The 16,251-nt window shown below is 44.8% G+C and overlaps 1 protein-coding gene across 1 annotated transcript in view; it reads right to left on the bottom strand.

The window, feature by feature from the left end:
* Window positions 1-16,251, bottom strand: part of LOC147615662 (chromo domain protein LHP1-like) — a 57,271-nt gene that overhangs the window by 27,439 nt on the left and 13,581 nt on the right. Inside the window, exons 2-4 of the mRNA XM_086778208.1 lie at window positions 10,140-10,165; window positions 9,945-10,031; window positions 8,878-9,858 (exon numbers count right to left, since the gene is read on the bottom strand). Of these exons, the coding sequence (XP_086634334.1) occupies window positions 8,878-9,858; window positions 9,945-10,031; window positions 10,140-10,165 (1,094 nt within the window). The remainder of the gene's footprint in view (window positions 1-8,877; window positions 9,859-9,944; window positions 10,032-10,139; window positions 10,166-16,251) is intronic.

Here is a 16,251-nt window from a genome sequence, read left to right as displayed (position 1 = left end):
TCTTTAGGCCCTGTTTCCACGCGAGAAACTGATCCAGAAACCTGTGTTCTCCGCGAGCAAGTGTCCCCAATGCTTGCCCTAAGCACCTGCTATACCAGGAATCCTTGAGACACATCCTGTAACCAGCCCAAAACTCGCAATAACCAAAAATTGCAAGTCTGAAATTTACAAACCAGCCCTTTAGAAGAGTGTGGGGATCGTTGTCCAAGCTTGTGTGAGTCCGGGAAGCAAGCAACCAGTCTTGTAGCAACTCCCAAAGCTCCAACCAGCTCTCCAATATGTTGAATAATGAGTAAAACAGCCCAAAAGGGCCTCTTGAGGGAGGCGCCTTTTTCAAGTGCCACCTCAAGGGCCTGGTGGGTACACATGCTGGCTGACATGTGTCCCCATAAGGTGTCCAGCCCATAGTGCTCCATTTGTCCTGTTTCTATAAGTTTAGGTCCAACCAAATGGGAAATAGCCATAAGCTGTCCGGACTTCATTAATTTTGGTCCAACCAAATGCGAACGCATTATAAGTTGTCCGGCCACTTATTAATGAGTGTGGACCTGCAAACCAATAAACCTTAGTAGTAAATGAAGTAAGCTGTAAATTGAGTGTGGACGCACTTACCACCTGCAGAACCCATAAGCCCACAGTTTTAGGCCCAAACAAGAGTGCACACACGTGTCCACAAGGTGCCCGGGCGTCCCCGGTCCCTCGGACTTCACAAGCCAAAATAACAAGCATTGTCCAGGCAGCAAGACAATGTCACACAAAGTAAAATAAAGTTATGGCATGCATCATTTATGCATTGTGCACATGTAAACTTGGAGAACCACCTATCATCATTCTTGTGCTTGAAAATATTCCGCCTGCCATCATAACACACCATGTGTGCATGGCCAGAATCCACACGGGCACCGCCCGAAAGTCCACAAATGTCCTGCCATGTCCTTGGACTCATATGCATCCACTCATATGATCCATACACATGCCCAGGTATAATACATACATGCATCCGCATGTTTCTAGGCCTGACACGCATCCGCATGTCCCTAGAATATAGGGGTTTGTGACAATCAGGCCACTTGTCTCACTTTGGTCCACTTTCTTGCCACATGTCCCAATCTAAGAGATGGGTCTTTCCATAAACTTTATCTCTAAAAATATCCCAACTGGTACACATTCTGTCATAGACACTTTGCCAACTCTTGGTATCTGCTCAATTCCAGATGTAATGACGCGAACAGAATTTCCATCGGAGTCGGGCCACAAAAAGCAACTCTCCTAAATTTTAGGAGTGTGGTCCTTTGTATTCTAGGATAATCCCCCATTCCCAAAGCTTGTACTTTCCAAATATTTAGACATCCTGGAGTCCACCAGACTCCTTTCATACTGGGAAATGTCCAAGCTGGTGACATCCTCCCCAACTTCTTAAAAGTTGTCCGCAACTTTAAGCTTCAAGCCATATATTCAAGATATAATCATATCCCATCAAGTGGGCGAGACAAGACAGTCTCAAGAATCCAATATAACTGAAGAATCCATGTCCCAAAGAAATGGGTGAGACTAAATAAGTCTCCATAATACCAATATCAAAATCATGTCCCAAAATAAATGGGCGAGAATTCCATGGAAGATATGCTAGACACAGGCACAAGAGCCAATTGTGTCTCAATCACCAATATCAATGAGATAATCATATGCCAATGAAAATCACCAACCAGGTGCTAAGACACTTAAATAAGTGCCATGCACAAGAAACTAGTGTCTCGCACAGAAACATGTGCTATGCACACAAACTGGTGCCATTCAAGAGCACAAACCATGGTGCCAGAAAAGTTGGTTTTCCATAGTTCTGGCAATCCTTTCTCCCAATCCCAACAGTTCCCATGTTCTCCCATACAATCCCAACTCTGATCAACAAGCATGGTGTGGAAACAATGAAACACTCACTCCACAATCGCAACACGAATCCATGTGTATGGTGGAGTGTTCATTGAATTGCCCTCTCACAATCCCAACATGAATCCACATGCATGGTGAGATGAACAATGAACCTCTTGGCCTCTGTATGGGGAGATAGTGATTCTAATATAGCTTAAAAATCAATAAATCCATGTCGCAAATAAATGGGCGAGACAAAACAGTCCCATAAGTCCAGACATAATCCAAGCTCAAAGCACACAAACATGTGCCAATCCACACGACCCTTGGCGTACATATAAGTCCCTTGCCAACCAGGTATCATGTCCACTTTACCACTTGCACTCTGTGTTGGTACTCTGACCACACACCTTGGATAAGAGGTGGGCTCAAGTAACAAGATAAAACAATCACTCGCAGGCATAAATAGCATGGTGTTCCATAAGCGTTTCTGCTGCACATAGTTTATAGGCATTTCGGCCACCAACTCACTCTACCCTCTTAAGTGCCCATGTTCCCTTCCATCTGCTCTCTATTGTTCCACCCACACATGCTAGAAACAATCTTCAAGAGAGCACGTAGAACCAGAGAACACTACACACGGTATGTTGTGCTCGACACTACCCTCTGAAGTGCCCATGTTCTCTTCCATCTGCTCTCTATTGTTCCACCCACATGGTAGAAACAATCTTCATGAGAGCACGTAGGACAAGAGAACACTACACACGGTATATTGTGCTCGACACTACTCTCTGAAGTGCCCATGTTCCCTTCCATCTGCTCTCTACTGTTCCACCCACACATGGTAGAAACAATCTTCAAGAGAGCACGTAGGACAAGAGAACACTACACAGGGTATGTGAACCATGAGTTTCATAAGTCCAATGCATCCCATAAAGGGAGCTATAAAGAATAATCCATCCTAGTAAAAGGGAGTCATAAACATAATCCATAAACCTGAGGATGGATCCAAATCCCTAGAAAAGAAGTCCAAGAATCCATAGACCTGTATAGCATAACTCTTACCACATACTCCGTGCTAACCACACACCTTGGAGTAGAGGTGGACTTTATCCATAAAAGCATCATATCCATGAGATATCCAAAGATTTCTTCTCTATAAACTCGCACACATTCGTCCATAGAAATTGCTTGTGAAGCCCAATATCTATATAAACCTCGTCCAAGAAAGAAATCTCCATCGATATAATCCATCCCAATAAAGGGAGCCATAAACAATGTTTTCCTGAAACCATGTCAAGGCAAACAACACCACCTTTCTCCTTGCATGGCTATACAAGGGTTAGTGAACATCAAAAACACTTCATGGTAAATAGCAAAAGCACCAACTTTGCAAACTCAAAGTATACTTAGCTTTTCTTTGCCAGGTTCATCATGAAGCCAAAAGAAATATCTCGTCACCATATTCTTAAGATATCCTGAGATATATCTCCATATAACTTGCTTGTAAGCTTAATAATATAATCCACAATATCCATATGAAAAGAGTGCAAAACATGTGCACATAAAGCCAACTCCATACTTCCAAGATAAATTTTGTGAATTCATAAATCCTTAGACCAAGCTGTCTATTGCTCATGCTCTTGCTTCATAGGCTCTGAAGTGGCTGGCCATGCTTAATAGCAATGATGGTAAGCGTGGTCCCCACTTGAGATCTTTACTCACCTCTATTGCTCAAGCCTCCTTGGCACTTGCCTTCATCGCGACCATCCCCCGCACCTCGTTCCGGTGGCGACAATATGAATAGAGGAAGGAGGACCGAAGGTTAGTCTTGGTGGGAAGAGGTCAACTTCGATCATCCCGGAAGTGGAGGAGGCTCTCGCCCATGGTCGTGCAAGCTATGTCCATATAGGCGAACGGGTGGGGCGGATAAAGTGAGAGCTCACCTCTTGCATGAGCCCGGTCATGAGGTTCGATTTTGTGATCAGGTCACACCAGAGACGAGGAGGAGGCTTCTTGAACGCGTTGCCACACATGAGGCCTTGCTTTCAAGGAGAAGAGTGCCGCATGTGGCCGTGGATCCCGCAACACTAGTGAGGCCATCCCAAGGTTCGGCATCCCCATATACATCCACTTCATTGGCACCCCGGCCGCATCACCTGTCCCACAAGAACGGGCCCCAACACCATCCTTCTCCATGCCGACCGCATCCACACACACTCTAGCAAAGAACTCTTGAGGGTAGTTGGGACCCCAAGAAGAAGGAAGAGGTGGATACGGCCATAGCCCGCTTCTTCTTTCACGACCACATTGCTTTCCATGCTGCCAGGTAATCAAGAATTAAGATGTCTATCTTAAAATCTATCATTTTACAATGTTCCTCTTACAAGTTACTTGAACTTTGAACTTTGAAGTTGATCGGTTATTAAATTATTCATTTTTTGTGAATAGATCGGACTACGTCAAGGTCATCGTGAAGAAGATAGGGGAGCATGGTCCAAACTATACGCCCCCATCATCGGCGTCTTTGCGCACCACATTGCTAGAGAAGGAGAAGAGGCTTGTGGAGCAAGCAACAGAAAACACGAAGCGACAATGGGCAAGGAATGGAGTGTCCTTGATAGGCGATGGATGGAGTGATACGCGGAAGAGGTCCATCCATGGCCTTGTCACATATTCCCGTGGTGAGATGTACTTCATCGCCTCACATGATGCTTCTAGGACCGAGAAGAGTGTTGATGTGCTAGCGGCAGAGTGGGCTAGTGGCATAGAGATGATTGGCCCAAACCTAGTTGTGGGCTTTGTTGCTGATGGGGAGGCTTCAAACACGGCAGCCGGAGCGATCATCGAGAGCATATACCCCAGCATCACCGTGTCATTTTGCATGGCACATTGCTTAAATAATCTCTTGACGGATATTGGGGACTTGCCATGGATCCGGCCTATCATCCAAGTGGGCAACCAAATAGTGACATTTGTCACAAACCATCAGTTCCTATGCCATGAATTCTCCAAAAAATCCAGCCGTCAGCTCCTCAAATACTCAGATACGAGGTTTGCCTACAACTTCTTGATGCTCCACCGATTGAAAGAGTGTAGTGGTGCATTGAGACAGTTGTTCATTAGTGACAAGTTCACTTCTTCAGACTTCACCATTGGCTTCCATTGAGAGAGGAGCTCTATGCAAGGAAAAAGCAGAGAGCCCTAATTTTTGGGAAAAAGTGAAGCGCATTAATGCTATGGTTCACCCTATTGTCCACTTGATGAGGCTTTTGGATGGTATAAAGCCATGCATCGGCAAGGTATATGAGGCTGATAGAGAAGCTGAGGGATTTGGAGCCAGATGAGGACAGGTATGAGGAGATCCGTACCCTATGTGTGCATAGGTGGAACTCCTACTCCTCTCCTTTGCATGCAGCAGCCTATGTGGTGGACCCTGAGTTTCAAAGTAAAGGGCAAGAAAGTGACGCGGAGATGAGCAAGCTATGGAGACTTGTCTTGACTCGACTTGTGCCTGACCCAAATGTTAGCGGAAGATCCGTGACCAATTGTCCAGGTATAGGAGCTTTCAGGGCTCTTATGGAGACATGGATGCACAGGATGATCACTTCAAAGTTGGGGCTGCTTTATGGTGGGAAGATTTTGGTTCGGATGGACTTGAGCTTCAGCATCTAGCCATCTGCGCTCTCAGCCAGGCACTGAGTTCCTCTTGCCCAGAGCAACTTTGGAGCTCATACAGACACATTGCATCAAAGAAGAGGAACGGTCTTGGGGTGGAACGGGTAAATGATCTAGTCTTTGTGAGTGCAAACTTGCGAATGCTTTGCAAGAGTGCAACTGCAAAGGCTGATGCATTTACCAAGTGGAAGATGTCTCAGGATGATGAGGAGTTGGAGGAGCAAGTGGAGGACATCTCTATGGAGCCTGCAGGCATTGCAGGGACCCATGATCATGAGGGCAACACTTCACATGCCCCTTGAGGCTTTTTGACATTGTACTACTCTAGTGATAGTCTCTTTTTTGTATGCCACTTACGTGGTTAGGGCCTAGGCCTTTGCCCTTGTCTTTTGCTTTAGCCTTTGTCATCTGGATCTTGGGTGCCCGATCTCCTTTTTTGTAACACCCATTTTTTACTAGTATGACTTAATATTGATGCTTTGGAAGTGTAAAGTGACTTTGTTTTAGTATTGTTAAGTTTCTTGAATGAGTGCTTACTTAAAATTGCATATTTTGTATGCCATCCCCCGTTCCCCATCTCGGTTCCCAAGAATCCCCGTCCCCGTCCCCATTCCTCATTACGTTCCCCATCCCATGTTACTATGATCAAAACCTGCAAACCCTAATTTCCAGCCCTAAAACCCTAATTTGCAGATGATCTAGGCATTTTCCGGTGATGAAACTTGGTACATAGATGAATCCCACCAAAAATAAGTATGAGATGGCTGCCCCTCACCTATACTTGTTGTCTAGCACCTGTAAACCCTAATAGACAACTGATAAATACTAATTCCCGGAGGTTGGCTCATCTCCCGGTAATGAAACTTTGTGGAGAGAGGTCAAGGACAACATGAAGAATCTGTTTGCATCTGGTCGAACATCATCAAGGTTGGTCGTACAGGCCAGAATCTGATATTAGGTTTTTTGCCATGTTTCCTGGTCATTCAACACCCTTACACCCTCCAAAATCAGGCCCCAACCTCAAAAACGTCATGTGCATGAGGGTGTGAGTGATGTGAGGTGAGAAGAGGGACAAGTACATGTAGTGCAACGCGATGGTGTGACAACCCTCGCAGGAGGTGCAGTAGAATTGCTTCTCAGGAGTTGTAGAGCTTATAGACCTCAAGGCTTACGAGCTCGACCATGGGAAAGATCCTCACACGAGAGTTGCGGTTCACCAGGTAATCTCTTTTTGGATGTGTTTCAAGGAGGGTTAGGGTAAGCTATAACACTGAACCCATCTAGGAATGAGTACATCTCGTGGAGCAAAGAATCTGTGAATGGCAAGGGAAAAGGATCTGAAATGGTAGCAGCATTTAGCTTCCGGTAATCTACACATACCCTTAACTTTTGATTTTTCTTCAAGCCAAATGTCAAGTGGAGAAGGATGTACAGCCCACCATTGCTTAATTGGGAGGGTGGACAGCCCATGATTGCTAAAAGAGGGTGCCCATGGTAAAAAATTGTCAGACATGCTCAATGCACAAAATCTGGTCTAGTGCCCATTTGGTGTCCCACGTATTAATAAGTGTGTGTGAACACTTATTATCATAAGTGAAAATATTACCAAGTCCCAAAGTTGAGACTTTTTGGCCGCACTTCCTGGCCCATTTTCTAATCCCTGCAAAATGCCAACCACCAGTCAACTTACAATTACAAGCACACAGTCTTGCATGCGGTAGTCCTGTGCGTCCCCAGCAATGCAAGACTCACCCCCGGTAGCACATCCACCAGCACAAGCAAATAGGTCACAAACTTAGCAGTTTGTCTAACTCACAAACAACCATGAATGATGCAAATGCAGGTACAGCTTGGAGATTCCCCATTCACATATCAAGTACAAATACCTAGAGTCCCAGACATCTGAAAGACCCGGATCCAGTGTATGCACAGTCACATCTGAAGACACAAACAGGCCATCCGTGACATGTTGCTAGACTAGGAGCGAAGCTCCCGGTACATCCCTACATGCATCCAGAGAAATGAAAAACCCTCCTCCAACGGAATTTTGACGCTTCATCCTCGGAATCATTGTGGCCTTGCTGAGGAGCACGAGTTCGGTATGGTCTATAAACCGCCTTGACCCCTATGCTTGGGGAAGATCCAGTTTACTGGATCTCTGGTTGGGTGCTGAGCCTAAGCCTGACGATTCTAATTTGGATTAAAATGTGTTTAACTTGTGTTTAGGAGATCTTGGAGAGGGTCTGATCACGACAAGCCCCTGACAACATGTCAACCAGTGTGCCACCACAAGAGAGTCATAGTTGTGTGCACATCTTGCACAAGCTGTCCTGCAATCCAATGTAACACCCTAAACTGATGTATTGATGTTTCAGACACTTAGTAGGCTAGTAGCCGTAGTAACCGCCAGGTGTACATGCATTTGCCAGAGTCAAAGGTTTAAGTAGAGGAGCATGTATATGTGTGAACCCATAGCATGGTTACTAGCAATATACCTTTGGGTTTGTGGCAGCTAGTTGGGGCCATGGGCTGTGAACGTTCCCCACTGGCTGGCCAGGCTATGGGGCCAGCAAAGGCATTTGGCAGCACCCAGACATAGGTGCCCAGCAGTAGTGAGCAAACATGAGAAAAATGCATCACGAATGTGAAGTCGTGTCCTGTTTTGCAAGTCGGACAGCTCCTAGCCCTGGTATGCCAGGGCTAGGAGCACTCATCCCCTATATAATAGTGCTCCCAGGCCGTGTCTTCACATCTCAGCCCTGGTAAGCCAGGTTCAGCAGCACTCATCCCCTGTATAATAGTGCTCAAGACCTTGTCTTCACATCTCAGATCCCTACAAAGAGCCCTTGGTGCTGATTTGCAGCCAACAGCTAGTCCATTAATCATTCAGCATTACAAGCAAATACCCCTTCACGGTTGGGGCCCTTCAGAGGGTTATTTGGGACCCAATACAGTGTACTCTCTCCCGCTTCTCTCTCTTTCATTTGTACATTGAAATTGTCAACTTAGTGCTCAATTTGTGCTCCAATCAAGATAACAATTCTACTCCAACTCTTCCCCATGCTACAAGGCCTTCACAATAAGCCCCTCTACATAGTTTGTGCACATCCCCTAGTGCACACTTGCATGCAAACTCTGCATGGTCAGTTTTTCTAATTCAAAACAATCATGCAAGAAAACAAGTGGGGTGAAAAGATGCATCAATTTTCAAAATAGTCTCCCTGTGTCAGTAAAATGGTGAAACTCAAATAAAAGGCCTTCCAAGTCTTCCGCTCTCTCTCTCTCTCAATTCACTCTGCACATAGACGCAGTACACGAGCAAATGCATACCTTGAGACCTTGAAAAGCACAGTTACATCCTGTCTTCCATCCAGAAAAGAATTGCTGTAATTGACAGCCTTTAAAATCTTTGTAAGAGGAGTGTCTGTTTGTGTATTAAGCAATGCAGATGTTTTGGACCCTTGAATATTCAGAGCACTTGGCTGGTCATTTCTTCGTTCTTCCGTACTTAAGTCCACCCCCTTCCAAGCATTTACTTGCTCTGTAACTTCCTTCGACCTTTCTTCATTGGCCATTGCCTTTCCATCTTGTTCCTGAGAATCCAGACTTTGTCGAACACGCCTAACAAAGCCTTGTTTTCTTTTCTTGGCACCAATGCACTTGTCGATAACAGAAGCCTTGCCAAACTCTCCACTGGTTGCCAACTTCTTAGGGTGACTGCTGGAAACATGACCAGCTGCTTCCTTGTTGATAAAAAGATCATCCTGAGCAGTTCCTTCAGATGTCAAGTTCAACTGCTGTTCAGAAGAGCCACTTTCATTTCGCAGTAGTTCTTTCTTGGCTTCATGATGGCCATTTGCCATTATCTCTTTTGTATCATCACCAACCTCACTTGTTTCTCCGCCACAAAAAGGTAAGGAAGAGCATGTTTCATCACCTACAGAAGGTGAGGGCTTCTCATCCTTCTGATTGGTAGTCACAGCAATCAAGCCAACTTCTGGCACTGTCACACATTTTTGAAGGCCATTGTCGTCACTTTGAAACTTGCTTTCTGATAAAGCCCCAGTACCATCCAGCTTGTTTAAACTAATCTCTGTTCCTGAATCAGCAGGTTCTCTCTGTATACTCTCAATATTCTCTCTAACATCTGCAGGTTTGGAAGCCAACTTGTTACCACCTTCTTCGCTCAAAGTAATACCTTCTTCTAAGTTGGCAACACTTCCCTCCTCACTCCACTTTCTCTTCTGTGGCAACACATAAGTTCCAGATTTTTTTTTGCCTCGTCCCTTTTTACCTGATTTGGCTGTAGAACTACATAAAAGGCCCTAGCAGTGAGAACACTACACACTTAAATTTTAATGCCCAACAAAGACTCTTAAGGCGTAACTGTTCATTACCTTATCTCAAATTCTTCTATAATGTCTGCACAAGCCTTGACATTGTCAAATGGTTCCCAAGTATTTGCTGACTCTGGCCACCCTCGCCTGAAATCCCATGGTGCAAGGCTTAAGTCAAACCGAATCCTAGAAGCAAACATTTTACTAGAGTAGACTACAGAGGTGGATATCATCAGCTTTAGCTTGAATCCTCACCACTTTATGAGGTATTGCACCTGGCCCTGTGGACATCAAGCAGCAAATCAAAGTTACACTTCAAACTCAAAAGAACTGCACTCAGGTTCCCTAAAGCTACTACAGCATTCAATTGCCATTCTAAACCTTAAACTCAAGACAATGCAGAATCTGTCTCAGAATGGTGATGAAGCAATGGCAAACAAAGAAAATATGAATCAAGGTCAATGTAGAACACGTCTGCCTATGTGCTAGGGTTTCTAGAGAAAGAAAGATGAGTGCAGCCAAATCACACATACAACACACACAAGAGTCCTAAAGTATTGCTTTGTATTATGTACAAGAAGTAATAAAGCTAAAATTCAAGTACAAGATGTGGCTGAGAATAAAGACGTCAAATCGCAACCTTGTGACCTATTAAGATGAGTGCGGCAAAATCACACATACAACACACACAAGAGTCCTAAAGTATTGCTTTGTATCATGTACAAGAAGTAATAAAGCTAAAATTCAAGTACAAGATGTGGCTGAGAATAAAGACGTCAAATCGCAACCCTGTGACCTATTGCTCACTCCTGGGCTAGCACTTCGCCTACAAAGAAACGCTCTGAGAAGTACAACGCTCAAGAAAGATGTAACTTCCAGAGGGGCTCGGGGATTTCGCAAAACACTTATGAATATTAATGCAATTAAACCCTTACATGGGCCACAACCTTAAACATACGCCACTTAATCCACAAAACTGTAAAAGAGATGTGTGCACGGCTGTCACCACATAGAGGCCGGAATGGGCCAACCCCCCATTGGAATATTTTATTACCCAAGGAAAATAAAATCGTGTACAAGCTTTGAGGGCCTGACTCTCCCCATGGGAGATGCTGGATTATCCATATACAACCATCAAAGGACCATACCCAACGGCTATCATCAAAAGAAACCACTAAATACCTTGAGTGTGTATAAACCATCTCTTCCCGTGAGGGTACTAATCTTCCCCATCATCACGGGTCTTCAAGATGCCATATGTGAGAAAAACTCAGCTCAAGCAAATAATACACCATACACATCACCATGAACAAGTCGGGTAGCACCATAGGCAACCAAAACAGATCAGGCAGCACCAATAGAGCTGGTACAGCAGCTACAAAATCTGAAACAGTAGGTACAGCCCTCCACTCAGCCAGTACAACATGTACAATGGCTGGTACAACCGTACATGTAACCATTTGGTCCTCCATGCTCTTTTCATATGATAGAACTCATGCCCGGACACATGGACAGGATGATGGACACATAGAAACAGGGTTCCTAAAACTGGAATTGGAAAAAGCACTCGTCTGAGTCAGAAAGTAAGAAAAAGCAAAAGTCAAACTTTGTTGACCAAAAAGCTGAGGGCACCGTTGGAAAGAGCACGTCAAACTGAGTCAAAAAGCACCCCCAGGGCCAAAAAGCAACGCCCTGAAGTTGTAAAAGCGTAAATCAAAAACTTTGACTATTATTAAAGCAAAAGCAAGGAGGTAAAGCAAAAGCACGGGAATAAAACAAAAGTTAGGGAATAAAGGCAAAAGCAAAGCATGGATAAAAGCAAGCATCCCCTCAAGTATATAAAGACCATGTACTCTCTTGGTGGACCATAGAGGAACTCTTGGAGGCTTATAGAAGAAGTACGTAGAGAACTCCCTTGGGAAAAGCAAGAACATCATCTTCAACACCTTTACACCTCCTTTCTACAGGCGGCCACCTCTGCAGCACCTATAACCACCGTTGCTTCATTGGATTGCGCCACCCTTCAGCTGTAACGGGAGGCGGACGCGTGTATTGGAATCGTATAAATGTGAACAAGATTCTGAGCACTTAACACTTGAGCATTACAACCACAAAGCTGAAAATGACAGTACACCACATAAAGGGGCCGATGATAGGCTGACCCCCCCCCTTTAGGTTATATTACCAAAAGAGTCTGCAAAGTACAAGATTACGGGTGCCTGGGGATTCACCACCAGCCTGCACCTGATTCTTCCAAATACATCATGAATGAATACATTTCAAACAAGAGAATCTGTAGGTACATCCGCCCTACACACAGGTACATCCGCCCTGCACAAGCCTCTTCACAGGTACATCCGCCCTGCACAAGAGTATCACAATCCTCACAGGTACTCCGCCCTGCACAAGATGTAAATGGATCTTTAGGCCCTGTTTCCACGCGAGAAACTGATCCAGAAACCTGTGTTCTCCGCGAGCAAGTGTCCCCAATGCTTGCCCTAAGCACCTGTTATACCAGGAATCCTTGAGACACATCCATGCTCACATATTCCATTGCTGTCCGGCCTGTTTTGTGCAATAACCAGTCCAAAACAGCAACTTTCTATCGCGAGAAATCCACCTGTAAGGGGTCCTACAGCCCTGTGGAGGTCCCTAGAGCTGTCCTGTACTGTCCAAGTTGACTTTGGACACCTGTAACCAGCCCAAAACTCGCAATAACCAGAAATTACAGGTCTGAAATTTACCAACCAGCCCTTTAGAAGAGTGTGGGGATCATTATCCAAGCTTGTGTGAGTCCGGGAAGCAAGCAACCAACCCTGTAGCAACTCCCAAAGCTCCAACCAGCTCTCCAATGTGTTAAGTGATGAATAAAACAGCCCAAAAGGCCTCTTGAAGGAGGCGCCTTTCTCTAGTGCCACCTAAGGGGCTTGGTGGGTACACATACAGGCTGACAAGTGTCCCCATTAGGTGTCCAGGTAGGTGTCCAGCCCATAGTGCTCCATTTGTCCTGTTTGTATAAGTTTAGGTCCAACCAAATGGGAAATGGCCATAAGCTGTCCGGACTTCATTAATTTTGGTCCAACCAAATGCGAACGCATTATAAGTTGTCCGGCCACTTATTAATGAGTGTGGACCTGCAAACCAATAAACTTTAGTAGTAAATGAAATAAGCTGTAAATTGAGTGTGGACGCACTTACCACCTGCAAAACCCATAAGCCCACAGTTTTAGGCCCAAACAGGAGTGCACACACGTGTCCACAAGGTGCCCGGGCGTCCCCGGTCCCTCGGACTTCACAAGCCAAAATAACAACCATTGTCCAGGCAGCAAGACAATGTCACACAAAGTAAAATAAAGTTATGGCATGCATCATTTATGCATTGTGCACATGTAAACTTGGAGAACCACCTATCATCATTCTTGTACTTGAAAATATTCCGCCTGCCATCATAACACACCATGTGTGCATGGCCGGAATCCACACGGGCACCGCCCGAAAGTCCACAAATGTCCTGCCATGTCCTTGGACTCATATGCATCCACTCATATGATCCATACACATGCCCAGGTATAATACATACATGCATCCGCATGTTTCTAGGCCTGACACGCATCCGCATGTCCCTAGAATATAGGGATTTGTGACATCCCCCCGACTTCTAATCAGTTGACCGCAATTGAAAAGCCTCCAGATAGGCCTTCAAAAGATCTGGGTAATCCTCGAAGTAGGCCTCATCCATCCATTTCGCATCCAAAGCTGAATAATTCTTGAACTTCACAAGGTACCTACGAACAAGTTTGCCTCCCGCAAGCTTTCGTTCCTTGTGAAAAACAATCTGTTCAGGTTGAAGAATCTCTTCCAGCTCATCCACCTCGGGTGGGTCTTCCAAAACCGGCTCAAACGGTGTCGGTCCCACATAAGGCCTCAATAGGCTCACATGAGAAGCATTATGCATGTTCCAATGATCTGGGAGTACAAGCCGAAATGCAACATCATTGATCTTCTCCAAGATCTGAAAAGGTCCATAGTACCTGTTGGAAAGCTTAGGGTACTTTCCCTCTTTCCCTGGCCTCTTCCGAAGGCGTGCCTTTACAAATTTCAGCAAGACCCAATCACCTTGTTTGAATTGTACATCCCTTCTATGCTTATCAGCTGCCTTTTTATTCTTGGTTTGAGACCTCTCTATGGCTGTCCGTACCTGTGCAAATGCAGTATCCAAGACTCTAACATACTCATCTGCTGCAAAAATCTCATCCTTTGTACGAAGGATGGGTGGTAGTACCACCTTGCCAAAGATAATCTCAAAGGACGCCTTGCCCGTAGAAGGCAAACTCCACAAGTGGTAAATACTTCTCCCAATCCGATTTGCGGTCGGATACATAAGATTTCAGCAAGTCGAGGACGGCTGAATTTGCTATTTCACTTTGCCCATCTGTCTGTGGATGGTAAGCTCATGAGAAGTTCAGCTTTGTACCCATATTGTCAAACAATGCGCGCCAAAATAAGCTTGTGGTTCTAGAATCTCTATCCCCCACAATAGATTTAGGCATGCCATGGTGTTTGAATATCTGTGCCAAAAACATCCTAGCCATATGATTTGGCTTTATTGTCTTGCGCACGGGAATGAAATGTGCCTGCTTGCTGAACCTGTCAATGATGGTCCAAATAGCATCATTTCCTTCTGGCGTCCTTGGCAAATCCATAATGAAATCCATAGCAATGCTTTCCCATGGTTCATTTGGTATAGGCAAAGGCTGAAGCAATCTAGGTGCTTTATGTCGGTCAAACTTGACCTTTTGACATACCATACATTCACGTACATATGCTTCAATATCCTTGCGAATATCTGGCCAAAAGAAATACCTCTCCAAAGCTTGTGCTGTGGCCAAAATGCCTCTATGACCTGCATATGGAGGAGCATGGCACTCATCCATAACCTTATGGCGAAGGTTCTTTACCACACACATACAATTTTGCATCATGAGATATCCATCTCTTATGACATAAGATGGGACAGCAATATCCTCTTGCAAATCAGCCCATACATGTGCAAAATCCTCATCCAGATGATAAGTATTACGCATATCCGATAAGTCCTCATGGTATGCAACTGTAATAGCATGAACCTGTGGTCGTCTAGATAAGGCATCTGCCACCACATTCTTTTTCCCTGGAGTGTGTAAAATCTGAAAATGAAACATTGAGAGGAAATTTGCCCATCTCATATGCTTCTCTGAGAGCTTACTTTGAGTCAAAAAGTATCTCAAACTTTGATGATCAGTTTTGACCATAAAATCAGCCCCTAAAAGATAGTGTTTCCAAATAGTAAGAGCATGAATTACCGCCAACAACTCCTTCTCATAAACCTGTAAGTGAAGCTCTGCATGTTGCAAGCGTCTGCTCTCATAGGCAATGGCATGTCCTTCTTGGTTCAAAACAGCCCCTATGCAGTCCCCACATGCATCACATTCCACCACAAACGGTTTGTGCAAATCCGAAATAATGAGTACTGGTCCCGAGATGATTGCACTCTTCAACTTTTGAAAGGCATCTCTCTCTTCTTGTGTCCATTTAAAGATTGCTTTCTTCTTCGTTAACTCATGTAACGGAGCGGCAATGAAAGCAAAATGCTTGACGAACCTCCTATAGTAAGCACATAAACCAAGGAAGCTCCTCACTTCATGGACTGATTTCAGCTCTGGCCATTCTTGCATGGCTTGTATCTTTGCGGGATCCATGCGCACACCATCCTTTGATACAATGTGACCAAGATAGTGAATCTCTGGGAGGAAGAATTCACTCTTTTTTGCATTTATGTAGAGCTGATTTTCCGTAAGCTCTTTAAACAAAATAGCCAGGTGCTCACGATGTTGGGCTTCATTCTTTGAGAATACAATAATGTCATCAAAGAATATACCTGTGAACTTTCTATGCTTTCTGAACACCCAGTCCATCATCCTGTTGAAGGTAGCGGGTGCATTTGTAAGACCAAAAGGCACCACCAAAAACTCATAAAGACCAAAGGCTGTCCTCAATGCAGTCTTGTGTACATCTTGAGGTGCCACTCTCACTTGATGATACCCACTATTGAGGTCTATTCGGCTGAAACATGCCGAACCTTCAAGCTTGTCCAAGATGTCATCAATGCGCGGAATCGGAAACCGATTCTTGATGGTTATCTTATTGAGGGCACGGTAATCAACACACATCCTGTAAGTACCATCCTTCTTTTGAACAAGAAGTACCGGCGAGCAATATGGCGAGGAACTAGGCCGAATCAAACCCTTTTCCAAAAGTTCATTCACCTGTGCCATAATCTCTTCTTGTTGACTAGCACTCACCCTATATGGTGGCCTATTAGGTGGAG

The sequence above is a fragment of the Cibotium barometz genome, chromosome 39, assembly GCF_041138505.1.
Source record: "Cibotium barometz isolate CiBa-2024 chromosome 39, ASM4113850v1, whole genome shotgun sequence".
NCBI lineage: Eukaryota > Viridiplantae > Streptophyta > Polypodiopsida > Cyatheales > Cibotiaceae > Cibotium > Cibotium barometz.
This window is presented reverse-complemented; position numbering and strand designations above follow the sequence as displayed.